Genomic DNA, 26736 nt, shown 5'->3' on the forward strand with positions numbered 1-26736 from the left:
ATTATACATTAACTTCCTTAGTAGAAGCCATGTAAAGCACACTTACTTGAAAAGTGTAAAACCGGGTCCCATTAGGAGGATGCACTTTAGGGGAGCCAGAAACGGTGTTCATATCCGAGAAAATCATTTCTGATCACAGAGACAATGTAATCCACAAGGAGCTACAGATGCAGAGCAGAGAGCTTAGCGTAGAGATAAATCCGTGCAAGCATTCAGGGAGACTGGAGGGGAAAATGAAATCTGCCCCATCCTTCTTAGATACACAGTGATAGCATTTTGAATCTGTCTCCTACATTTGAAATCTAAGCTGAAAGGGTATCAGCCACCAACCTCTTGTGCCGTTAGTTCCTTAAACCATACAATGATTCTTTTAAAAAATTAAAAACACAGAAGGGGAGAAAAAGAACCAACGATAAATGGAGCTTGTGCAGAATCTGGCAGTGCCGTGGACCTGCCCATCTGTTCTCAGTGATAATCACCTCCCTCCACCACAGTCTCGCAGAGTGATTATGCTAAACATCCTGGTTAACCAATAACATACAGTTTCATTTCAGGGAAGCATGAACAGTGTAATTCCGGGGACCTCTTCTGACTAACCTGAAGCATGTTCACTTGCTGCTAAAAGCTACATTTGGTAACAAATGATTGTTGTATCACTGTTATCTCTGTGCATGTCTGGGACTCTCTGTCACCCCCAGGCTTCTCAATGAAAGGATTTTATTCATAAAGCCTTTTTAAATAGTATTTTATAATTTACAGATCAAAGTATAATATAAAAGCAGGAACACTGAGGGGAAATACATAGAGTTCTATAAGGCTTTATATGTCAGACTACTAACAAATGCAATGTGCAAACATAATTCACTTTCAAGGAACATCATCAATATAAACTTAATCATGATCTCCAATTTTCCCTACCTTAGCTGGAAAATTTGACAATCAAGACCTAAACTAGTGCTACAAAATGTTTTGATTAATCTCATTTCATACATGTACACAAATTTGAATCTGGAGTCCAGATTCAAAAATACTGCTTGTAAATATTGAAGTGTTTTGCAAATCACACTTGTTTCTCTATGTCTTTAACAAATTATTCAGTCTGTATAAACGATAATATTCAGATGACTCAACAACTTCTAGAGGTAAAAATAAATGTTCCATTTACACATGGTTCAAAGGTGGAGACTTCAGGAAGATAGAAAACAGTATGAGTCCAAAAAGTATCTTTGCAAATTAATCTAACTTGACTTAGTTATACATAACCAAGGACCAAGAACCACCTGCTTTAAACCTGGAAGCTATAAAAGGATAGTGAAAGTTCTTAATACTCAAATTGTTATTCATTTTTAGTTTAGATTTCCCAATTATTCTTCAAATTTATAATACCAAGGGGGAGGATATAAAACAATTCTCAATTTCTTAGATGGGGCTCCTACATTTGGGTAAACTATGTGTATTAGTTTACTTATTTAACAAGATAATATTAACTAGAGCAGAAAAATATTATAAGTATATTTTATATTGAAGATAATTGCAATTACAGAGAAACAGTGAATATTTTTTGCAAAAGCTCCCATTCAGTTTCCTCAATTGTTAACATCTTTTACGTCCCATGGTACATTTGTAAAGGTGAAAAAACTGAGATTAGTATATTAATCTAACTCCAGACTTAGGATAGCCTTGGGTTTTCCCTTCGTGTGCTGTTTCTCTTCCTGCTCTAACCCAGTGTAGCACCTCATTTGGTTGTTATGACTCTCTAGTTTCCTCTGGCTGTGATAGTTACCCAGTTATTATTATTATTATCATCATCATCATCTTTCAGGTGGTTTTTAAAAGTACTTGAATAGTCCTATATGATATCACATAATCTTATTCTACTATTGTGCATGTTTTCTGGATGGTTCCTCATATTTAAACTAAAAATACAGGTTTTGGGGAAGAATACACAGGTGGACTCATCACTTATACCTTTATCATTGATGACTTTAATCCATTTTGACTAAGGGAGTCTTTACCAGTTTTGTTTTTTGTACAGTTGCCATTTTTTTCTTTTGCTAAGCTCTTCTTTGGAATTAGTCACTAAAACACACAACAGAAAATTAACTAGTAATGAATTAAGCTCTAGTTCTTGAAGAGATTCTATTTTTTGTTGATATTTCTGTGTAATCATTGATATCAGTATCAACTCAGATTTTATCCCTTTGGCTACAATTTAAATATTGAAACATTTCCTTTGCAATTCCTACTGTCTCAGTGTTGGTCACTTTCTCAATACCAAAGTTTCTCATTTCGCATGTTACATGATAGAATAAATTTGAAAAAGGTTCACAGCTTAACATTAGACATATAGCTATTTATAAATCATGCGCATTTCACTAAAAATAAAAACAAAAAACAAAAACAATTCCTGGGGGCTGGGAAGGTGGCTCAGTGGTAGAGCACTTGCCTTGCATGCATGAGGCCCTGGGTTCGATTCCTTAGTACCATATAAGCAAAAAAGAAAAAAGCCGGAAGTGGCGCTGTGGCTTAGGGACACTGTCTCAGGGACAGTGCCCAGGCCCAGAGTTCAGTCCCCATGACTGGACCCCCCCAAAATATTAAATAAACAAAATTAAATTAACTGCCTATGTGTCACACACACACACACACACACACACACACACACACACACACACACACACACACACACACACACACACACACACACACACTGGCCTGGGGAATGTTATACTTTATGTATGAAAAACTGATGTTTAATGAAGTAGAACAACTTGCTCAAGAACAGTGATTATTCTAACTAAAACAGAAAAAAAAGTATCTCTTTCTTCATCTTTTCCCAACATACATTAGTTTATTGGTTCAACTGTGCATAAATCAAGACTAAACATCAACTGCCTTTAATTTAATAATTTAATAATCAACTGACTAGTATTGTCCCCAGGTCCTGATAGCACAATTACAATTTTGATAAAACCTTGTTTATTATATTATTTATCTAGATAAATTATCTTATAGATTATAACGTATATTTATTTATTTATTTATTTGGGGTCCGGTTGTGGGGCCTGAACTCTGGGCCTGGGTGCTGTCCCTCAGCAATTCAGCTCAAGGCTAGCTCTCTACCACTTGAGCCACGGCACCACTTCCGGCATTTTTTTTTCTTTTTGCTTATATGGGGCTGAGGAATCAAACCCAGGGCCTCATACATGCAAGGCAAGCGCTCTACCACTGAGCCACCTTCCCAGCCCCACGTATATTTAATATATGTTACCTTATATTATACTTTAGTATATTAAAATAAATTGTAATATACAATTTTGATTTTTAAATAAAGTTAAAGTTGGTGGGAAAAGTATCAACTAACAATAGGAACTTAAGTAGCAAATCCAACACAACACAATTTACTAAGTGCTAAAAGGCTTATACTAAATTAACTCGTGTGTCAATCTCAAAAGACTTTTACTGGAAGACTTTGTCAAAATGGCCTAGTAAAAGTGAAAGGTGTTCCAAGAAAAGAATCAGTGTTCAAATAATTACACAATGGCATGGGATGACTGGAAAATATGGTTGAATACATTTCAGGGAAGAAGAGCTAACTGATTGTATAAAAACATTTATACATAAACATTTTCCAAGTGAAATTTGCAAAATACTTTATTTCTACACAATTAACCAAAACTAGAATATTATTGTCTGAAAAAAAAAAAGAATTAGGGCCAGATGACAGTAGCTCATGCCTATAATCTTAGATATTCAAAGGCTGTGATCTGTGTAATGTAATTCAAAGCCAGCTCAGAGAGGAAAGTTCCTGAGACTCTTATCTCCAATAGCTACCAATCTGGTACCTATCTCCGATAGCTATCATAAAGCTGGAATTGGAGCTGTGATTCAAGTGGTAAACCACTAGATGTAAACAACGAAGCTCAGAGACACCCTGAGTTTAAAACCCAAGACCAACACACACACACACACACACACACACACACACACACACACACACACACACACACACACACAGAGTCTGAAAATAGAGTCATACTAGTATATTTTGATAGTTTCCCTTAGGTTGCCAAATACTTTTCCAAGACTATTTTAGGTTGTCAACAAACTTTACCCATACCTTAATTGCTTTCAATTTCTAGCACTATCATTTCAAATATTAACTTGAAAGTGAAATATATAAAACAATACTATATGTATATATATTGTTTAATATATACATATATGTATAATGTATATATAATGTTTAATAAACTATTAATATTAATCACTAGTTTCCAGCAGCATTAACTATATGAAAGGAAAAGAATGTGCTTATTTTGGTTGCTACAAAGACCAACACAAAAATAAAAATCTCTCAGGATATGCAAAGGGAAGAAAAGTAAATATAAACTCCAGAAGTTTAAAGCTAGCTTGCTCAAACACTTGACGTTTTACAGAAATCAATTGAAAATGGAAAATTGAAAGGATGACTCAATTATACTTTCTAAGCAATAGATAATATAAAAATACTAGCCAGATTCTCCTTTTTAATAGACTTACAAAGAAAACTCCCAGAAGCCATCCAGTCCATCCTATTCCTCTGGGAATAACTGCTCTTAAACCTTCTAGCCGGGCAGCGGTGGCTTACTCCTGTAATTCTAGCTATTCAGGAGGCTGAGATCTGAAGATCCCAGTTCAAAGCCAGCCCGGGCAGGAAAGTCTGTGAGACTCTTATGTCCAATAAAACCACTAGAAAACTGGAAGTGGTGCTGTGGCTCAGGTGGTAGAGCACTAGCCTTGAGTTGAAGAGCTGAGGGACAGCGCCCAGGCCCAGAGTTCAGGCCCCACAACCAACAGAAAAAAAAAAAAAAACTTTTAAAATGCATATTATCAGCTCAGATATAGAAGGCAAACAATAGAGCCCCTGATTTTATATGCTGTCAGTATAAACATGCAACTCAAACTTTTTTATAACCCTACAAAATAATTTTGTTGTAAGAAGTAGTTTTAAGGCATATCCTGCTTCAAGACAAGCAATTGGACAGTAGGTATGTTCATCAAGTTATAAGCTCAAAAGTTGGCTTCAGTGAGGGGGACTTAGGGAAGTGAAAGGAATGAAGTGGAAAGGCTAATCGCTTCCTGTAAAATGCTTAAAGCAAGAGGAAGCAGTGAAAAAATAAGAAAGAAAAATAAAGGGAAAAGAGAGGAGAGTGAGATACCACTATCATTTGCACCATAGTAATATAGAATAACAAATAATTTTGTCAGCAAGCATTCAACTCTAAGCCATGCCAGATGGAGTACAATTTGCACTCCAGATGGACAATGTACCCTCCTAAATCCATATGGGTGACATATGTAAGCTAAGTAAGTATGTATTGCTAGCTGAACTCATTCTCCCCAACCTCTCTTCCTCGTTCATCCTTTCACAGACAAATGTTGGTTGCTTAGACAAAAACTATACAAGCTAATTGTTTAATCTCATATTCTATAATATGGCGTCTACCAGGTTTTATGCCATTTGCATAAAGGAAGTAGGGGTAGCTTAAGTAGTAAAGCATCAGACTTGAGTGAAAAAAAATGAGCAAGAGGGTGAGGACATGAGTTCAGCCCCCTGCTCCCCCAGTACTAACACAAATTAAAGACATTGAAATGTAAAAACAAACGTTAAATTGCACTGAAGCTTCACAGAAGATTTTTTTCTATATCTGTTTCTCTGGATTCCAGAGTGTGGCACGGTTCAAGTTCTTATTGTAACACCTGAAGTACTTGCTGATGGATAACTTCTACAAATATATACACACACGCACACACACACACACACACACACACACACACACACAAGATGTGTATATATATATATATATATATATATATATATATATATACATATAGTATATGTATCAAGACATATTGGGCCAACTCAACTCTATGCAGATTACCGTATACTAAATTTCAACTTTCCTATATACTCTGTTTATATAATGTGATTTTCATAATATTTCAATAATTAGGCATTTTTGCAGAGAAAAAGAAACAGGATGACATGGTAAAAATGCATTATACACGTAGGAAAATGGTGTAATGAAACCCACTAAAATGTGTTAAATAGAAGAAGAGGAAGAGGAAGGATAGAATAATGCCAATTGTGTGAATTTAATAAAAATACGGTATATTCATGAATGTAAATAAGGCAATGGAAACACTTGTATAATTGATTTATGTTAAGAAAAAAATCATAAAAAGGAAAAAATAAGTAGTCATTTTGATTAAAAATATTTCTTTCTTGCATAAATTTGTATTAAAATTCAAATGTCTTATATATGTTCTATCATATTCTGTACAAGAGTTACTTTATCTCAGTTTTTCATCAAGAATTTGGAATTTTTAATGAATGAAGGCATAATTCTTAGCTAAATCTGTAAATGTAATAAGATGTGTGGGTGTGCAGAAATTGCAAGCTCCCTCGAACTCTTGGTGTATCACTCTCCAGATCCAGCATAATTTGTGGCATACAGCTGGCTACTACCAGAAAATTGAGAAATATCAGCAAGATCTTCTGGCTTTGATTTTTCTCTTTTTGTGAATTATGGAACGGTATGAATTGTCTTATTTAACTTCATCAATACTCTGGAGAATTTAATAAATACTTTTTCTCAGACTTACAATGGGTAGATGGAATAGCTGTCATTTAAACTTAGAGTAACTATACTACTTGCCACATTATAGAATCATAGGCAAACATTTTTAGTGAATGAATTAATTGAAGAATGTCAAAAAACAGACATTCTAACTACTGTTTTCTTTAAGGAACAAACACTGCCTACTACTTTAAAGTGTTTTACATAGTATTTAATTTAGAATGTTTCCAAACTGAGAGGCACATACATTCCTCTGCAAACCTGTATGTGTTCACTCGCCTTAATGTAGACACAGAGATATTCATGTTCCTGCACATATCCACAGAGCACTGGAACAAAAATCTCACCAAATAAAAAAGTACACCCTTCAAACAAAGCAAAGCCTATGTTTTAATGCTCTTACCTGTATGCTAAACATACTGCTCATATCATCTCAGCAAAAATAAGTGTAAATGATCACAGAAAGAGACAGATCAGGAAGGACAAAGCAATTCTTTTTTTTTTTTTTTTGACAAAGCAATTCTATACACAAGCTTTTCAGAAAATATCAGCATGATTAGTATGGAATAATAGCCACTATAAAGAAGAAAAAGAGTAATGTAGATGGAAAGACATTACATTTAGAATTGTATGTTAAAGATTAGAAGAGTACATAAAGTAACACTATGAAGTAGACCAATGTAATCTTTAGCACACTTTGATTCATAATCTTCAATATTTCCTTGGCTTTAATTCTCACGATAGTAATATATTATTGCCTCTTTAATTTTACTTTTTTTCTGAGAATTCTCTATGGAAGGCAAAAAGCAGTCATTACCTTGCTCATTTTTTAAGTTTAATTTTATTGTCAAGGTGATGTACAGAGGGGTTACAGTTACATAGGTAAGGCAGTCAGTACATTTCTTCTCAAACTTGTTACTCCCTCTCTCATTTTCTCTACTTTCCCTCCACAGCATTTGCCACCTGCCCCCCCCTCCCGTGTACAGTTCATTTCCAACATATTGTCTCATGAGTATCACTGTTCCCTTGGTTTGTCTTTTGCATTTTGTCTCACCATTTTGTTCCACTTTTATTAAGAACAATAACACAGTAGTAAAATTTCATTAAATGATAAATCAAATATTGTGATGCCACAAAAGGAGACATTCATTTTGAAAGATGTAGAAGGAAGTTAGATTTCAGGGAAATTTAACAATTTGTCTGAAAACACATTGCTAAAATGTCAGAAAGTAAATGGAAATCCAGTCCATCTTACTATCAATCCACAAAATAAATCAAGATTTCATTGGTTTATCTGACATGGGTTTTGTAACTAAGTTGAGAATAAGAAAAGGGGTTGGCTAATATCGTATTAGTGCTTGTTTTAAATTTATAATATTGTTTAAGTTTTCCTGTAGGATTATATTATGAAAGATGGAAAAAAATATTGGATTGGTACAGGTTGTTTGTTTCTTTGTTTTCTTTTATAGATCACAGAGCTTGAACTCAGGGCCTGGCTGCTGCCTTTGAGCTTTTACACTCAAGGGCAGTGCTCTACCATTTTGAACCACAGAACCACTTCTGGCTTTCTGGTGATTAATTAGACATAAGTGTCTCAAGGACTTTCTTCACCAGACTGTCTTTGAACTGTGATCTCAGCCTTGTGAGTAGCTAGGATTACAGTTGTGAGCCACCAGCATCTGGCTGGTAAAATATTTTTATACTTAAATAGATTCACAGTAAGAACTCTGGTAGAAGAGCAAAGAAAGATGCATACAGGCAATTGATAGCATTCAATTAAGACCAGGAAGTGGTCTGAGATGGCTGTGATAAATGTGAATCCAGAGGTTAATTGTACAAACTGTGTGCATTGACCTAGAGAGCTACAGGTTGGCATCAATGGAGGATTTAAGACTAAAAGCCTAACCAAAGTAAGTATAAAAATTAAATGGGAGAACTATATTCAAAATGCTATGTTTATAAAATCTTGCTTTAGCAGATAACCAAGAAATAGGAGAATAGCTATCCAGGAAAGGAAGTATGGAGCTAAGAACATAATCGTGCTGTTCGGAGCTCTGAGAGAGAAGGAAAAACAAATGATATATGATGAAACTGAATGTCCACAGCAATGCCCTTGAGTGACAAGAGAAGAATATACCAAGAAAGAGACTGGCTTTGAAGAGAAGATACCATCTTTATTGTTGGAGAGAAAGGCAGAGAGCAACATGCTTGCAGTTGTAGTGGTAGGAATTTGTGCATAGTCTCAGGAAGTTGGAAAGAGGAACACAAGTATGTAGGATGGGGAAAGGGAAATTTGGGAACTGAATGACTCAGTCTCCCTTGCTTACATCAATGTAGTGTGAAATCATGATCATTTTCTATTAGTGCTATGATGCTGAAAACTGGAATACCAGTCCTTATTGTCAAGACTTGCTACTAATAAAATGTCCTTTGGAAGGGTCTAATTTTGTAACTTTTTTCTCTATCAAATTATGTTTTTTTTAAATATTCAATTCTAAATCCAAGTCATAGGACCATCTTTGCTTTGTTTGTGGAATTTGGTGAGTCTATTATTTAAGTCCAATAGCTAAAGAATCAGGGGTTAAGTAAAACTTTGACATGGAATAACCTTGGTAAGATTTCATTTGTACATATCAACACTGAATTATTAAACACATCCCAGATCACTATCTCTTAACTTGAAACACAGTCATCCCAAAGACCAATGTCTAGTCTCCTTTGTGCAGACTGGTGATCAAAAGGCCATGAGGACTCAGAATTGTTTATTACATTGTGAGAAATTATAGGCATACATTAACATCCTCAATTTATTTTCCTTGTACTTGACATTTATTGCATATGAATAAATGAGCAAAACATAAATATTAACATTTCATCACAGATGTGGAAATTCTTATTACAAATACTTTCCTTTAATCTCTAAAGGGCACATCATCAGTATCATGATTACAATTCTTTGGACTGCACTATCCACATTGGCAGCCACGGTCATGCAAAATAAATATTAATTTGAATTGAATTGATTATGTACAAAGAATAGGATATTGCCTTGAATTCTGATTGCATTATTTTTAATCACCTCATATAATAGCTAACAGCTTGGATGCTATAGTGTCAAATGGGCTCAAGACTACATTCTCCATTCTCCCTCTTACTTTGTGTGTGTGTGTGTGTGTATGTGTGTGTGTGCATATATATATACATATATATATATGTATATATATATATATGCACCCCTCACTTTGTTTAGCCTAGGCTGCATGTATGGACACTAGTCTTTAATCCTAGTTATGTAGGTGGGGAGTTTGAATATTGTGGCCCAAGGCCAGAACTGGACAAAAGTTTGAGACTTTATCTAAAATATAAACTAAAGTAAAAAAGACAGAGGGAAATGCTCAAGTGATACCACACTTCTCTAGGATAAGCAAGGCCCTGAGTCAAAGTTTAGTAATACCAACACACACACACACACACACACACACACACACACACACACACACACATGCGCACACACACACACACATGCGCACACACACACACACATGTGCGCACACACACACACTATTGGATTACAGAGGTACAGGTGAAAAAATATTATGCACTATGAGTGTACATGTACATTAGTTTAGCCAGTATGAATACCACTCAGAACTGAAAAGCTGAATTAGCATAAGACCCTGATAGTTTCCTGGAATGTATAAGAAAGGGACATAAACATGCAGGTATCTCTTTTTGTACAGAATTTTCTTTTCAGTTTTATTCAAGAACCAGATTTACTGCTTGTTTCCCGTGGCAGGTCCCCAGTTCATTCCCCTATCACTGCTGCTATATATTATTTGTAGCCCTTAGTAAGTAATGCATCAGGCAAATAGTAGCATGTCTTCACACTGAGACACTCTAGAGAACTTGGGCTGTGTTTCCTCTGATTCTGTTGTTCTCCACTAGTGACCTATGAAATCTCCAATCATATGATTCCATCATTCTACTTTCCTACTGTCTATCCTTCCTTTAACATATTTCAGGAAATCCAAAGTCCTTTCCACAGTAAAAAAAAAAAAAAAAAAGCATTGTGATACTCTGGCCTCTTTTTATGTCTACGTCATGTAACCACAGCCCTACGCACAATCTACCAGCCCACGAAACCAATTGATATGGTACACAGGACACACAATAGGAATCAACACTCTCTCCTGGCAGGGTTTCTACTGTAGTGGGAAGAAGTACGGAGGCAAACACAGGAGGTAAATTAAATTGTGTACTAAAAATGCTTTGTGATTGAAAAATTAGAACAGGGGAGGGCATGTAGGAACTAGACCAAGAGAGCAAGGAGGAACTGTGGTTTTAAATCCCATAGAGTGGAGGGTCTTTGCTCAGGAAATGAACAGCTGCTGTTCCCTTCGCCTGGCTCTGGAACCCATGCCTCTCAGCAATTCCCTCAACTGGTAAATGTCTAAGCAAATGTCCACAGTCCTCATAGTCTTGTGTGCAGGTGGTATAGAAAGGCAAGGCCCTGCTTCCACTCCTACTGTGGCTCTCTATCCCTTTAGCTTTGTTTTCTTCATGGCTTTTTCACTATTGGACATTTACCTGTATGTAAGGGTGTACCTGTATTTATTAATCAATCTGTATACCGTCACTTTCCTGTTTTATTAAGAATTATAGTTCCTTTGCACAGGTTATGTGGTACAGTATGATTACTGGTCATTAACAAAATAAATATGGGTATGCATACCAATTGGACCAACCTAAGTGAATAGGAAAAAATAGTATCATAGATTCAATGGTAGGGGGGAAGGTAACAAGGAACAACTGGACTCTGTGAATATATTTTGAAGGTAGATCTAAATGTGATGAAAGCAGTTATTCTTTGAATAACTCAAAGAATTTTCTTACGCAAATTAGAAGATAAAGCAGTCCTGGCTGTGATGGAGAAGATAAGAGAGGAGGAAAGGTTCAGAGCTCAATTTTCAATATATTCACTTGGAGCTCTCTATCAACATACTTTTGAAGATGTCAAGGATGCACTTTAGCATATGCACTTTTTAACTTGTATCATAGTGGAGTCATGATTAGGAACACACCCCGTGATGTAAGCCTCACAACCACCTCCCAGGACAATCCTGGAATCTTAAGAGGCATTGCTCAGGAGGACAGCAGTATCTTCTGAGAGTACAACGTTGACGTCATCTCACACCAACGCTTTCATGACTAGAAGAATACACTTTAAATACACTCGCATGTGGAAGCTCAAGGTATATGGCTTTAAGGTAGAGTGGAAAATAGGAAATTGTCAACTCAAAGCACTATGTTGAAAATGAACTTACAACTTTGCTGTACAGGGGGAGGGAGGAGTTGGGGAGGTGGAGAGAGAAGAGATGGTAGGGGGAAAACAAAGGAGGGGGTAACAATGCTCAATAGGAAATGTATTCATTACCTTGCTCATGTAACTGTAACCCTCTGTACAGTATCTTTACAATAAAAATATATATTAAATTTTTTTTTAAAAAGAGTCCCCACTGAAGCTATCCATGAGGCATCTGCACATAATCCTGCAAGCACTTTAGAAACAGTGATAGAAACTTGAAAAATAAATAAAAGCACTTAAGAAATAAAAGTAGCTTATAGTTGGAGTAATCAGGAAAGATTCATGTAGTAGTCAAGGGAAGTGGATCTGGAAGGAGAGTGTGTGTCTCAGCCTTCATTTCTGGGTTTTATTTTATATCCCCCAGATTAAGACTTTTTTTTTCTTTCTTTCTGGTCCTTAGGCTTGAACTCTGGACCTGGTCCATGAGCTTTAGTGCTCAAGATTAGTGTTCTAGCCCTGAGCCACAGCTCTACATCAGGCTTTTTGTAATAAATTGGAGATAGGAATCTCACAAACTTCATGCCCAGGCTGGCTTTGAATCACAACATTCATATCTCAGCCTCTTAATTAACTAGTGTTACAAGCAGGAGCCACCAGTGCCTGAAAGATTATGACATTTCTGTGAAGAAATTTCTAATTCTACTAGTGTCAGCTAATGGCGTTCATCAGGACAAAATTAAATTTAAATAAAATTTCATTTAAAGAAAGGGAGAAAAGTAGAGTCCAAAAACTCTATTGGCTCAGTGTGATTTGGAATGTAACTATCCATGGAAGCTCATTAACTTGAGGAAAACACTAGCTATAAAGGGGGAAATGTCTTATAAAGGTTTTATAAGACAGAAAAACAAGATAATGACAATGTTCTTCATAACTAGCAAGGGAAAAGCAGTTGCAACAAAGAGCAGGTATGATAATGGATCTACAATTGCACCCAGTATCTGTTTATTTTAATCAGATGGGAGATTAACTTTCCAGCCAGCCTTAACTGGAAGTGTAAATAGAAAAGTCATTTTGTTGGGGTCCCTCAAGAGGAATACCATGGTTTATTTAAGGATGTGAGAGATTCAAGACAGATTCAAAATAGGAAACAAATTAGAATTGCTAAAATTGTATGGAACAAATTTACAACCACAGTCTAGGAGTATGTGTCATGAGAAATATAAATTGCTATTAATATGTCAGAGGGCACATCAGCCAAAATAGAAAGCATATGTGAAGGAACATAGCAGAAGAACCTCACTGAAAGCTCTTGAGTAATAGGTGATCAGGGGGATGGAGAAGTGAGAGCGAGCGGTAAGGTTGATATGGATGGGACAATACCCAGGTGAAATCCGTTTGAGCAATTAGTACACATTTATAAAACATGAATGACTGGAATGTAAAACAGATGCTCTCAGGGCTTGGGTGCTATTGGAAGGATAGAGGATAAAAGTTGGTGAAAATGGCCAAAATACTTTATGTATTTGTGTAAAAATAGAATATTGAAGCTTGTTACAATTGGTTTGGGAGGAGGAGAGGAGACGGTAGAGAGCAATGGAAGGGGTGAGATTGATCAAGGTACATTCTATGTGTTTATGGACATGTCAAGATGAAACCTCCTACACAACTGATTGATGTGAATAAAAAATGTTCAGAAAAGCAAATGTTCTTTAACTGATAAGTATCTTAGGCAATTTTAATTACTCAAAATGACAGAAAAATAAATTCATCCACCTACTACGTAGAACCGAGGCATTAACTTCTCTCTTTGTGGCTGAAAGTTGGACTACTAGTTCATAAACATACATAGTTCCTTGAGATTCTAAAGATATCACGCAGACTTGTATTTCCAGCATGAGACTCCAACCACATTGTGACTTCAGACTGGATCTGTAATGCATCCCAGTCACATCTGACAGGTGTGTGGGTACAGTTCCTGGAAGCAGACCCACACGAATGAAGGCCATGATCATCAGGCTGAGTCTCTAGATATTTTCTTGAATAAATTCAATGCAAAAATAAACTGGTGTGAGTTGGATTCACTCAATTTCTCTTCCCTATGGAAGGACAATCTGCATATAGAGTTTTGTTTTGCTCATCTGAATATCAGTGCTTAGAAAAATGGTTTAATTTTAATGTAGCTGTTCAACAAAGAGAAACCGAATGTATGAACTAGTTCATACATGCAAGTCCAGGTGTCATCACTGTGCTGACTTGTCACTGTGCTTGACTCATAGACTTGCTTAAGAAGTAGACACTAAAAGTGAATTTACTTTTTAGAAGATAGCAAGAGGTAGCCTCTGATTTATATGACAGACTGTCATTTTGGTGAACACAGAAGTTGTGACAGTATGTGGCATTGAAAGAAACTATAGGATTGAATAAAATGATTTTTGTAATTTTACCCAGTCAGTAATCATCAAGACTGGTAAGAATATGTGAGGCACTATTCGTGAGGCTTTTTACCACTCAAATTAAAAATAGGAGCAAAACAGTTTAAATAAATCAAAAACAGTGTACATATTAAAAGAACAAGTAGGAAAAGGCAGTTTTAAGTATCTGTCCCACCAAAAAAGACAAAAATATCCAATCCTTTTTTTTTCATTTCAGTATCTATCAGCTTTGAATTCTTGAAGGATCTGACAGGTTCAGTGCATAAGATGAGAAAAAATTATTGTGAAGAAATCAGTTTATCATAGTAACAATACTTGTGTGATTATTATGTCATGTGTTGCAAGGATGATTTGATATAAACTATATATTAAAACAATAATTGATATATAAATCATCCTGCCATAGCCGGATCACCTCTCATATGCTATTGAATTATTCTGCTTATGGTCTTGTTAGAATAGTTAAGTTACTGGATTCCTTTACACTAAAATTATTGTATACATGGATCATCAATAAATGAGGATTCTTTTAAAGACTATGAGTAATTACTCATCTGATATTAACCAATATTAATTAGCTGTAACATATTAACAAGATATTGCTGGTTGTATTGATGGCTTATTAATGATAGATGATAGATAGATGTGGCACTTCAATTGGCATGTCTATAAATTCAGACAATAAACCCGTGAGAGTGAAAAACCTGGCTTGTGATGATGTTCCTACACTTTCAGAATTATAATATTATCTAATTTTTGTATTGCTAAGAATCATGGAACTAGAATATAGAGTGCAATGCACATTAGTTAAAAGAATTTACACAAGGATACTTAATTCAATTTCAGCTGAGGAAAATGAGGACACCAGTTATCTTTTAAATGGATAATATGCTGTGTTAGTTAAAGTTACCATATTTTTGAATTTGTAGTCTATTTTGAATAGAGAGGTGCTACCCACATCATTTACCACCTAAGAAGTGATAGCAGTTAGATTGTGATATTGGGATTCAAAAAGGGCAAATTTTACTTGGCATATTTTTGTCTCCTATAAACACAGCAGCTACCTTTTTGAACACGACTCAGATAGCTGGAAAAAGTTAAAGCAAAAATAACTTCCACATTCTCTCAGTCACAGAATTATGGCAAAAATTGTTCATAGCAAGTCACTTGTAATATTGTTTTGTGCTAATTAAGCTGTCTTCCATCACCAAGGGAAAATAAGCATGTGGAAGGGGGAATATGCAGGTGTGATGGAAGACAGTCATTCCTGGGAAAGTGCATCTTCATGTCCCTAAGTGCTTCATGTCAGAATTCCTCTCTGGGGCACACGTAATTACATATGCACCATCCAGGTGCTTGTCTGACTATTTTTAGGCCAAGTTGCAAGTCCACAAAATACAACATGTGTTCTTGTTAATCCCTATTACTTTTTCTGTTCCTTTTATCATTTTCTTTTTCTTTTTGTTGTTGTTGTTGTTTTTTTTTTCTTTTTTAATTACTTTTTTACTGTGAAAATTCTGTAGAGAGGGCTTACAATCACATGAGCAAGGTAATGAGTACATTTCCTATCAAACATTGTTGCCTCCTCCTTTGTTTTTCCCCTACCATCCCTTCCCATTTTTTGGTCCTGGGGCTTGAACTCTGGGCTGAGGCATTGATTATCCTTGAGCCTCTTTTGCTCAAGGCTAGCACTCTACCACTTGAACAACAGAACCACTTCCAGTTTTTAATTTTTTTTGAGTATTTTATTGCCCTGGATGGCTTTCAACTACAATCCTCAAATCTCAGCCTGCTAAGTAGCTAGGATTACAGGCATGAGCCACTGGAACCCAGATGATTTGCATCTATTTTGTAGCTTGAAATATGAATTCTGGAGATTAGGGTGTTATGATGGTGGATAAGGCAAAAGTCTCTGGCACCTGGCTTTATAATTTTCTTAGATCTACCAGCAGGCCAATCCTGTGTATTCCACACACTATTTGTCCTGTCACAATTATATGTGTGTGTGTGTGTGTGTGTGTGTGTGTGTATAGTATATATACATATATATGCACTTATATAAAATTATGATATGAGGTATCTTAAAGATTGAGCTCTACAATTTTACCACAAATAGCATATAAAATTTTGATGACATACTACTTTAGAAATATGTTGTTAGAATATTGACAATAGAAATATTTTTCTCATTTATAGATTACATGAATAAAATTTTCTATATGCTGAATATATTACCAAAGGCCAAAAGTTAAGGAGTATTTCATCACAATTGTTTAAATTACAGAGTAGAAGTATTAATTGTGCCAGACTGAATTTAGGGCCATAGTGCTCTCTTAAAACTTTTTACCCGGTGCTATATCATTGAACCACACCTCTACCTCTGTTGTTTTGCTGATTAATTAGAAATAAGAGTCTCACAGACTTTCCTGTCAGAGATGGCTTTGAAATTATATTCTCAAATCTCAGCATCCTGATTAACTTAATATAGTCAAGAGCCACTAGCTCCTGGCTTAGAGCAGTTTTAATAGTGGATTAAATATCAAGGTGATAAAATTTAATCCAAAAAGACATTAACTCAGTTAAGGAGCAATATTAATTATACTACAATGCAACTTATGTAAATTAATTGGCTTTATTCTCCCGAGAAACACTAGATTTTACCTACGTTCATCACTGTCTTGCAAAGAGCTGTTCTGAACTGTAGGACTTCATCAAAATAAATGATTGTTTCAATTAAAATTTATGTCAGACTAGGAAATACCAATATCACTAAAATTAAACAAATAAAACTGATATTTATAGACTGTGTGTAGAAAAGTCAATGACTAAGTTTTATATAAATATATATATATATATTTATAGGCAGATACAGATTATATATGTGTGTATATATATTACTGTATAAGAATGATAAGAACAAAGGTTTCTGTAATTTCAGTTTTATACCACAAGCTCATAAGAACTGCACATAATCAATAGAAAGAATTTAAATTCAAGACTGTGAGAGTCTAATGTGTAAACTCATGTAACTACTTTGACCATGATCATGGAGAAGGTTCAAACCTATCAGATTCATTCACTCTTAAGATGTTTTGGTTTTCTGCTATCTGTCCAGTTTCCACAGACACCTGGACAAAAACCTTACAAGCACTTGGGAAGATCTGGTTCTGAAGAATTCAGACTCTATCCTGACCTAAGAAAAATCAATCAAAAAATTATGTTGACTTCAAGGACAGTACTTAGAATCATTATTAAAAGTTGAATTCCTTTTGGGATGGCTCCCTAGGAAGCACGAAAACTCAATATGAAAGGTCAGAACTGAAGGTTATGTGTCCTAACCAAAGAAAGGCTCATCCAGCCTTAACACAGTAATGCCAATAGTAATGTGCAGGAAACATTGATCTTTTGTGTTCTGCTTATTTACTGCTCTCTATTAGGAACTTTCAAAAGAGCATATATATGCAAATGTACATATATAAATGTGTGTGTCCAGTCAATATATACTATACAAAAGAGTTTCAGGAATTCAATTAATGTTGGCCGATATAGCTTTCAGCGTATGGTTCCTGGATAAGGTAGATGAGAGGCGAGTGGCAGGCAGTTCATGGACAGATGATAATGGCTGACAGCATATTTGTAGACTCCTTCTACATTAAATACAGGTGAGTGAGAGTATGTGCATAAAGAAGTGATTGCTACTTCGTGACTGGGCTCTGTGGACCCTCCAATACTGTACCTTACCTCCCACTGTCCCACTGTACTGAATTATTTACTGTTCTTTCCTCCTTTTCCTCCTTCATCTCTCTTCTCTCAGCCTCTAATAGAAATTTTAGATATTGTGTCTGCCCAAAAAAACTCACCAGTGTTCTGCCAATTTAGTGATCTTCATTAGGGACTTTTTTGAGAACCACTATCCACATATGTTTTGTGATACGGTATATGAGATGAGATGAGATGAGATGATATAGGTAATTAATTACCTGGCTTGTTAGCCAGATACAGCACAAGTTGAAGCTCTGCTACATTCCACAAGGTCTGTATGTCTCTAGACAATACATTTAACATTGGACATTGTGGGTTAGACTATTCACCTGCATCATAACATGAGGGGTGTTTTTTAGATCATTACATTTGCACATTTTTTCAGGGAGAATTAGCATTGTAGGTAATTAAATATTTGGTTGCATTTATTTGTTGTTTCTACTATTTCCTAGTATATCTGAGACATTCATGCAATTTTGTGACTTTTCTATCTCTCCTATTATAATTCTCATATGTGTTAAGCAATAGATTTCTGTTTTAAAGAGAAAAATACAAATACATGTCAAAGATCGAATATTATCAGTACCGATCACTGTTATTTTTAAACCACTACCATGTGGATTTAGTACATAGCAGAAATGCTCAGGTTCCAGAGCAGGCTTTTTAAAGTTCATGTTTACTACCTTTTTGCTAAATTTGATACATAAGTCTTCCGGTTATTAACTTCTGCTGATACTATTTATAAGTTTGAAAACTTACACATCCTTCTTCATTGCAAGACCATGAAAGGGAAAGAAGATTCATTCTACATAAAAGGCTTTAAATCTCTGTTAAATTAAACATGAAGTAGTTTATTTGGGGTGTGGGGGCTATACCAGAGTCTCTCACTGGGTGCCTACAAGAAAGGTACTTATTACCTTACTCATGTAATTGTAACCCCTCTGTACATCACCTTGACAATAAAAAAAGAAAATATAAAACGAAAAATCTCAAATTTTAAAGCTATGTTATATGGTCTGAAGTAGAAAGCAAATGGTAATTCTACAAAGTATTTGATACAAGAATATTATTAGTTCATTTTTTGACATAACAACTTTGGCCAGGTTGGGAGGGCTGAGGGTATGGGAGATGGAAAGGGATGGGAAGGGGAAACAAAGGAGGAGGGAACAGTGGTTGATAAGAAATGTACTCATCACCTTGCCCATGTAATTGTAACTCCTCTGTATGGTATTTTCACAATTAAAAAAAAGATATACGTAAAAAAGAATATTATTGGTGCCTGTTGAATTTGATACCAGCAAATATTGAAAATGAAAGCCTATAACCAACTAGATACAATGCCATTCAAGTAGAATCTCTCTGGCATCACCTGGCATATATGTCTTATATGCCAGGGAAGTATTGCAACACTAACGAAATTAATAAAACTGTAATTGCAGGCTGAACATCATGTTCTTGGCAGGAGCTGAGGACACCTGCTTCTGGAAATTCAATTAGAGGATGGTACCATATTATTTTCCTAGGAAAATAATGTTGTGCATTATTTGGGGGACTGTGTGACTAGGAGAGAAGAAAGGCAGAGGTTTTTAATTTTAAAGTACTTTTTCCACTCTATTCTCTTAAGTTACAGGGAAGGGCACAAACTAGTAGTCTGTCTTTTACTGATCAAAACTTTTTTTTCATTCATAAATAGATGATTTTATCTTTTTAAAATGCCTCAAATCTTACCTGATATATTTAACAGTAATGAGTGGATAAAGTTTATCAAATTCCATGATGACTTTTAATGAAGGAGAGTCATTTTGATTATTAAAAGACTTCCCAGCCTACCACTGGTGGCTCACATCTGTAATCCTAGCTACTCAGGAGGCTGAGATATGAGAATCAAGGTTCCATGCCAACTTTTAATAAATCAACCACTGTAAAACAGGAAGTGGTGCTATGGCTCAAAGTGGTAGAGCTTAAGCCTTTAGCAAAAAAGCTTAGGGACAGTGCCCAGGCCCCGAGTTCAAGCTCCATGAACAACAACAACAACAGTAACAACAACAGCAAAGATTACCCCTTTCTTCCTACAGTAATGACAATCCATCCATTACAATTGTTTTTCCAAAACAGGACAACTAATAGAATTTAATCTGACACCAGTGTCCTAAGTATGATGAGTCTATTACATAGATGTCAAACACTGCTATTTACAAAACTATATTTTTCTGGGGATAGAACACCTAGCTCACACCTGTGATCCTACCTATACAGGGGTTTGGCATCTGAGGATTGTAGTTCAGAGCAAACTCTGGCAGACAAATCTGAGAGACTCTTAACATCCAATTAACCAGAATAAAAGGAAGTGGGGGGGGGTGGTGAGGGTGACTGAAGTGGGAAAGCACCATTCTCCAGGGAAAAAGCTGCGCTAGACTGAAACTCAGATTTCAAGCCCCAGTAATATCAAACAAAACAGAGAGAGAGAGAGAGAGAGAGAGAGAGAGAGAGAGAGAGAGAGAGAGAGAGAGAGAGAGAGAGAGAGAGAGAGAGAGAGAGAGAGAGAGAGAGAGAGAGAGAGAGAATATATATGTATGTGTGTGTATATATATGCATATATATATATATATATATATATATGATTTGTCTAGTTGAATTTCCAATGGGGGAAGGTCAATTCAAATTAACTGAAACAAACATGTTTTCTATAATCATAAATAACGTATTAAACATTACAATACATTGCTAAGTTCTGAAGTGGAATTGTCTACAGGTACCCACACGCTAAATGCTGCAGGGGTCCTTGGAATTTGAATTGCTTTCCTATGTCTCCCTCTTGTGGCCAAACATGATGCTGCTAACAACAAAATATTTCAAGGTGTATTTTTTTTTCCATCTAGTAAATACAGTGAGGATTTGTTAACAAATACTATCTTAAAATCCACTTGTTAATACATCAAAATATAATTGACAATAAATGTTCTTCAGTGTGAATTAGAAGCAAGATCTTAATTTCTGAAAATTCTGAATAGGTCTCAATAAAACTATTCAGTAAGTATATTAAATAAATATATGGAATCTTGCTGGGTTTATACATTAGTTTTAGACTATGGATAGCATTTAATCATGGTACCTAAAATAATGATTCAATTTATAAAATCAAATAAATTTAATTTAATATATTACTTTGAAGTCATAAAAGAATTTCTAGTGTTATGTGAATAATATGTAGAGGGAAGATTCATTTTAGAATATATTAATGTCATGATCATTTGTTTGTGTTTGCCTATCACACTTAATCAGTTGAATACATGGAAAGTGCTGGTATTTGAACTGAGGGCTTCCCACTTGAAGGTTCTATCAGTTGAGCTATAACCCTAGTCCCTTTTGCTTTTAGTTTATTTCTCAGCTAAGGACTTGCATTCTTTCCCTAGATGATGTCACACCACAATTCTTCTACCTCTACCTCCTAAGTAGCTGGTTTACAGTTATAAGTCACAATCCATGGCCTATATTGACCACCTTTAAACATCATATCTCTCCTGTACTACCATCTGTACTTCATTCGTACTCTCCATGTTGTTAGAAATTTGATTAATCAGTAAAAGAATTTACAGAAAGGGTACAGCATGGTGCAGAAACCATCTTAATATTTGAGAAAATTAAGTTGGAAATAAAATGAAGAAAGAGTAGGAGCTTTAGGATCAACAGAGACCACACTAAGCATTATTATTTTATCCCCATGCCTACCAAGTGAAGGCACATTTTGAAGAAAACTAGTACTGATTTCCAACATCCCTAAAGTCTAGATGTGTCTACTAGGACCTAAGTCATTACTACCTCTAGGAAATAAATGGGGCTGCTGCAGAGAACTGCCAGAGAGAATTCATATGCTGGGGAAAATTATGGCTCCTCAAAAGGTTCACACTCTAACCGCTGAACCCTATAAATATGTTACTTTACCTGGCAAAAAAGATTTACAGATATGACTCAGTTCAGGATAGAAAGATTAATCTGGATTATTCAGTGGTCTCATTGCAGTAACTAAGGCCTTGTAAGAGGAAGGCAGGGAGTTAGTGTCAGAAGATAATGCAAAGAAGCTTTATTTCTAGTTGGAGATGGCACAAGGGGAACAGACCAAGGAAGAGTGGTCGGTCACATTGGAAGCCTGAAAAAGTCAAGCAAATGGTTCTCCTACAGAATAGCCAATAAGGGTACAAGAAAATCAGACTCCTAGTTTCCAGAAAATTGAGATAATGTGGGTGAGGTCATTAACATACTAAGTTTCTGGTAAACTATTACAATCACAGGAGAAACTTGACACCATTGCTCAACATAAATGCTTCTTTGATCACTAGCTTTCAATTCTAATCCTGGGCTAATGCGTCAGATTTGACAGGCCTGGGAATACAGTCATTCTCCAACCACACAAGGTTGGGCCAGCTGCCCGGGAGCACCTGTATTCTAATTCCTGCTGACAAGCACATGGTAAATCACTCCTGAAAAGTTTCATTGCTGAGAAGCCCAAAGGAAGAACAAATCAAGGCTACTAGTATGATTCTAGGTATTATTATTCTTCTGTCTTCATCAAACAGCTTCCAGAAGTCTAATATTCTAGTCCTGATGACTTTTCTATCATTGTCTCCATTTTCTCCCTGATAGCTTCCTTTCATTGTTCACAGCAAGATCATAAAAATTCCAAAGCTGTCTTCTCAACTATAGAGATAAAAGCAAATTCCTCAATCTGTAACTGTTTTAAACATGCTATGAAATAGAAAATATAATGTTTTTTATGTAGTTGGCCATGCTTTCTTTTTTTTAAAAAAAGAATCAAACCACTAGGCTTTCACGCTCATGCAAACACTTTATAGTTTGTAGAAATTTTTAACCCAGTTCCCATGATTAGATAATTTTAATGTTGCTAATGGAATTAGACTAAGATACATTTCCACTTACTATAATCAACATAAAAATGGAAATATAGAATTGAAATGTTCAGTGCTGCTTATTGAGAAAGTAAGAGACGGGACTTAATTCTATCTCCTACATTTACAATTAAATTCTTATTGACTAAAGAAATGGTCTCTTTTTTCTTCCTTGCTATTGTTTCTAAGGTATTTATAATGTACCATGTGATTTTTTTGTTCCTTTGTATGTTCCTCCCCCACGATATAACCCCTGTTTTCACTGTATTTGATGTCCATGCCCTGCATCTTGTATATACACATCTCTAATTCGGGGGGGGGGGAGGAAAAAAACAAAATGCTTAAATAAGGATACAGGTCGACCCCTTGTAACAATGAGATGTACAAAACATTATGTTGAAAATGAATTTTACAACTTCGGAGGTGGGGTGGGGTGGGGTGGGAGGGGTAATTGTGGAGGTGGGAGGGAAGTGATGGTAAGGGGAAAACAAAGGAGGAGGCAACAATGCTCAATAGGAAATGTACTCATAGCCTTGCTCATGTAACTGTAACCCCTGTACAGCATTTTTACAATAAAAAAGTCCAAAAAAAATAGAAATGGTCTTGTAAAAATTATTTTTTTCTCTGTCCAGTTCTTTTTGGTTAATACTGTGCTTATTTAAGGTAAAGGTACAATGGTGAATTGAAATAAGGGGAAAACTGCTTACAGGATTGTGTAAAATTATAAATTGCTATATAAAAAATGCTTGGGACCTGGGGGCCAGTGGCTCATGCATGTAATCTTAGATACTGGGAAGACTGAGATCAGAAGATAACAGTTAAAAGCCAGCCCTGGCAGTAAAGTCTGTTAGACTCTTATCTCTACTAAGCTACCAAGAAAGCTGGAAGTGGAGATGTGGTTCAAATGATGTGTTAGCTTGAGCAAAAGAAGCTCAAATACAGCAGCCATGCCCTGAGTTCAGGCTCTAAGTGTGACACACAAAAACAAAACAAACCCTGTGGAAAAGGTAAAGCCAGGAACAATTGGCTTATGCCTGTAATCCTAGATACTCATGAGGTTGAGATCTGAGGATAACAGTTACAACCAGCTAGGGCAGACAAATCAGAGAGACTCTGTCTTCAGCACCCAGCTTATTTGCATCTCTTTTTGTAGCTTAAAATAGAAATTCTGGAGATTGGAGTGTTATGATTGTAGATAAGGCAAAAGTCTCCATTATTTCATTGAAAATTCCAGTATAAGTGATTAATCACTATTTTTTTCTGTCATAAACCCAGAATGATTTCCATGAGCTTATGGAATGAAAAACTGCTTAAGTTCCTCATTTTGTACTCTCTACAACAAATAGCATGTTTATGAAATATATGGGAACGAATAATGTGGCCCTTTCCAGTTATAGCTTTTTTTTGTTTTGTTTTGTTTTTGTCAGTCGTGGGGCCTGAATTCTGGGCCTGAGCACTATCACTCAGCTCTTCAGCTCAAAGCTAGTACTCTTCTACTTAAGCCACAGCACCACTTCCAGCTTTTTCTGCTTATGTGGTGCTGAGGAATCGAACCCAGGGCCTCATGCATGCAAAGCAAGCACTCTACCACTGAGCCACCTTCCCAGCCCCATATAGCTTTTCTTTTACAGAGATGGAAAGTCAGTTAGTCAGGCACTGTCATTTTGATGTTTTCCTATCTTGCACATTAAGTCTCCATGGCCAAAATCTTGCCCTAAAGATTTTGCATTGACTTATTCTGGTGAAAAGTTCAGTACTCTTTCCTTGAAGGAACAGTATTGAACACAACAGAACAAATTTCAAAGGCATTGAATTGAAATTAGTTTTGAAAACCACATGAGTAATTTATAGTTTGAATATGAAATATCTCATAATCTCATGAAATATCTCCTATAACCTCATGCATTAAATTCTTGGCCCCCAGCTATGGTCTCTTGAGGAAGTGGCAGAAACTGGAGGAGGTGGAAGAGTGAGAAAATGAAGCTATCAGCACAACCATGTTCATTGCATCAGTGTTTACCATATTCAAGATATGGAATCAACCCAGATGCTCCTCAGTAGACAAATGGATGAAGAAAATATGGTATATACATATATATATATATATATATATATGCATCCAATGGAATCTTATTCATCCATCAAAAGATTGATATGATTGATATTGTAACATTCAAAAGGAAAGGGAAAGTCTTGGAAAAAATTATAGTAAGTGAAGTAAGCAAGATCCAAAGAAACATAGATTGCATGGTTTCCCTCATTTGTTATAACAAGAATGTGCCCACATATCTACAAGTAAACACACTGGATGGTAAAAGACAAAAAATACACGTGGACATGTTAAATTATACATATCTCTAGACATTCATACAGTCAGACCAAAGAAGGATATATTTAGAAGAGGATCACAAAAGCTCAAAGTGTGCATACATTGCATATACAATCATATAAAATGATGTTTACATAAATTAACTCCAAGAAATTGAAACAAAAGGGTTTTTGTTATTTTGTTTTTTGTTTACTTTAGTTTTTGTCCTTTGTTGTTGCTTTTGTTTTCTGTACCTCTTGCCTTTTTAATATATTTTTTATTGTAAAGATACTGTACAGAGGGATTACAGTTACATGAGTAAGGTAATGAGTCCATTTCCTATGGAGCATTGCTACACCCTCCTTCATTTTTTCCCTACCGTCCCTTTCCTCTCAATCTTCCCAACTCCTCCCTCCTCTCTCCCTCCCCCACTACCCCCCTGGCCAAAGTTGTAAAATAGTGACATTGTTCCATTTGTTAGGAAATGGAAAGACTTGGAAAAAATTGTATTAACTGAAGTAAGCCAGGCCCAAGGAAATATAGGTCCCATGTTTTCCCTTATTCGCAATTACTAGTATATGTCTGAGACAAGCAGAAACAGTCAGATAAGTTGATGTTGGGCAAAATAAACCCCAAGATAAGGATTCAAATGTTTTCTTTCTTTCTTGCAATTGTTTCTAACATATCTATAAGATGATTTCTTTGTTGCTTTGTATGTCCCTTCCCCATGGTATAACCCTACTTTCATTGTATTTGATGTTGGTATAATTTGTGGAGGGGAAGGGAAAAAACAAATTGCTTAACTAGGGATACAGGTGGACCCATTGCAACAATGAGATGTACAAGATGTTATGTCAAAAAACAATTCTTTACAACTTTGGGTGGGTATGGGGGGGGAGGGGACTTGGGGAGAAGGGAGATGGGAAGGGATGAAAAGGGGAAACAAAGGAGGAAGCAACAATGCTTGATAAGAAATGTACTCATTACCTTGCCCGTGTAATTGTAACCCCTCTGTATGGTATTTTCACAAAAAAAAAAAAGAAAGGAAAAAAATTGTTTTCAGCATACTGTCTTGTACATCTCATTGTTACAATGGGTCATCCTGTATCCTTATTTCTTCATTTTGTTATTTCCCTTCCCCTCCCCAGATTAGAAAAATGTATGTGCAAGATATAGGACACCAGTATCAAATGCAGTGACAAAAGGGGTTGTACCATGGGGGAAGAACATACAAAGAAACATAAAAAATCACATAGTACATTATAAGTACATTAAAAAGAACAGCAACAAAGATAAAACCTCTTGTGTGCCTATCCTGGGGTTCATTTTGCTTAGCATCAGGTTAAATGGTCATATGTACATAGCTTTTGACATCTTCTGCTTGTCCTAGACATATACTAGT

At 35.7% G+C, this 26736-nt stretch overlaps 1 protein-coding gene across 14 annotated transcripts in view; it reads right to left on the reverse strand.

The window, feature by feature from the left end:
* Window positions 1-26736, reverse strand: part of Ppfia2 (PTPRF interacting protein alpha 2) — a 338232-nt gene that overhangs the window by 231521 nt on the left and 79975 nt on the right. For 5 of the 14 annotated variants that reach the window (XM_069989267.1, XM_069989258.1, XM_069989239.1 and 2 more), the window contains exon 1: window positions 47-456. The exons of the other annotated variants lie outside the window; for them this stretch is intronic. In XM_069989267.1, coding sequence (XP_069845368.1) covers window positions 47-127 — 81 coding nt within the window. In that variant the 5' untranslated portion in view covers window positions 128-456. Of the gene's footprint in view, window positions 1-46; window positions 457-26736 lie in introns of those variants that run through there. 14 annotated transcript variants of the gene reach the window in all.

This window comes from Dipodomys merriami, unplaced genomic scaffold (assembly GCF_024711535.1).
Source record: "Dipodomys merriami isolate MVZ:Mamm:240054 unplaced genomic scaffold, mDipMer1.0.p SCAF_10, whole genome shotgun sequence".
Classification (NCBI taxonomy): Eukaryota; Metazoa; Chordata; class Mammalia; order Rodentia; family Heteromyidae; genus Dipodomys; species Dipodomys merriami.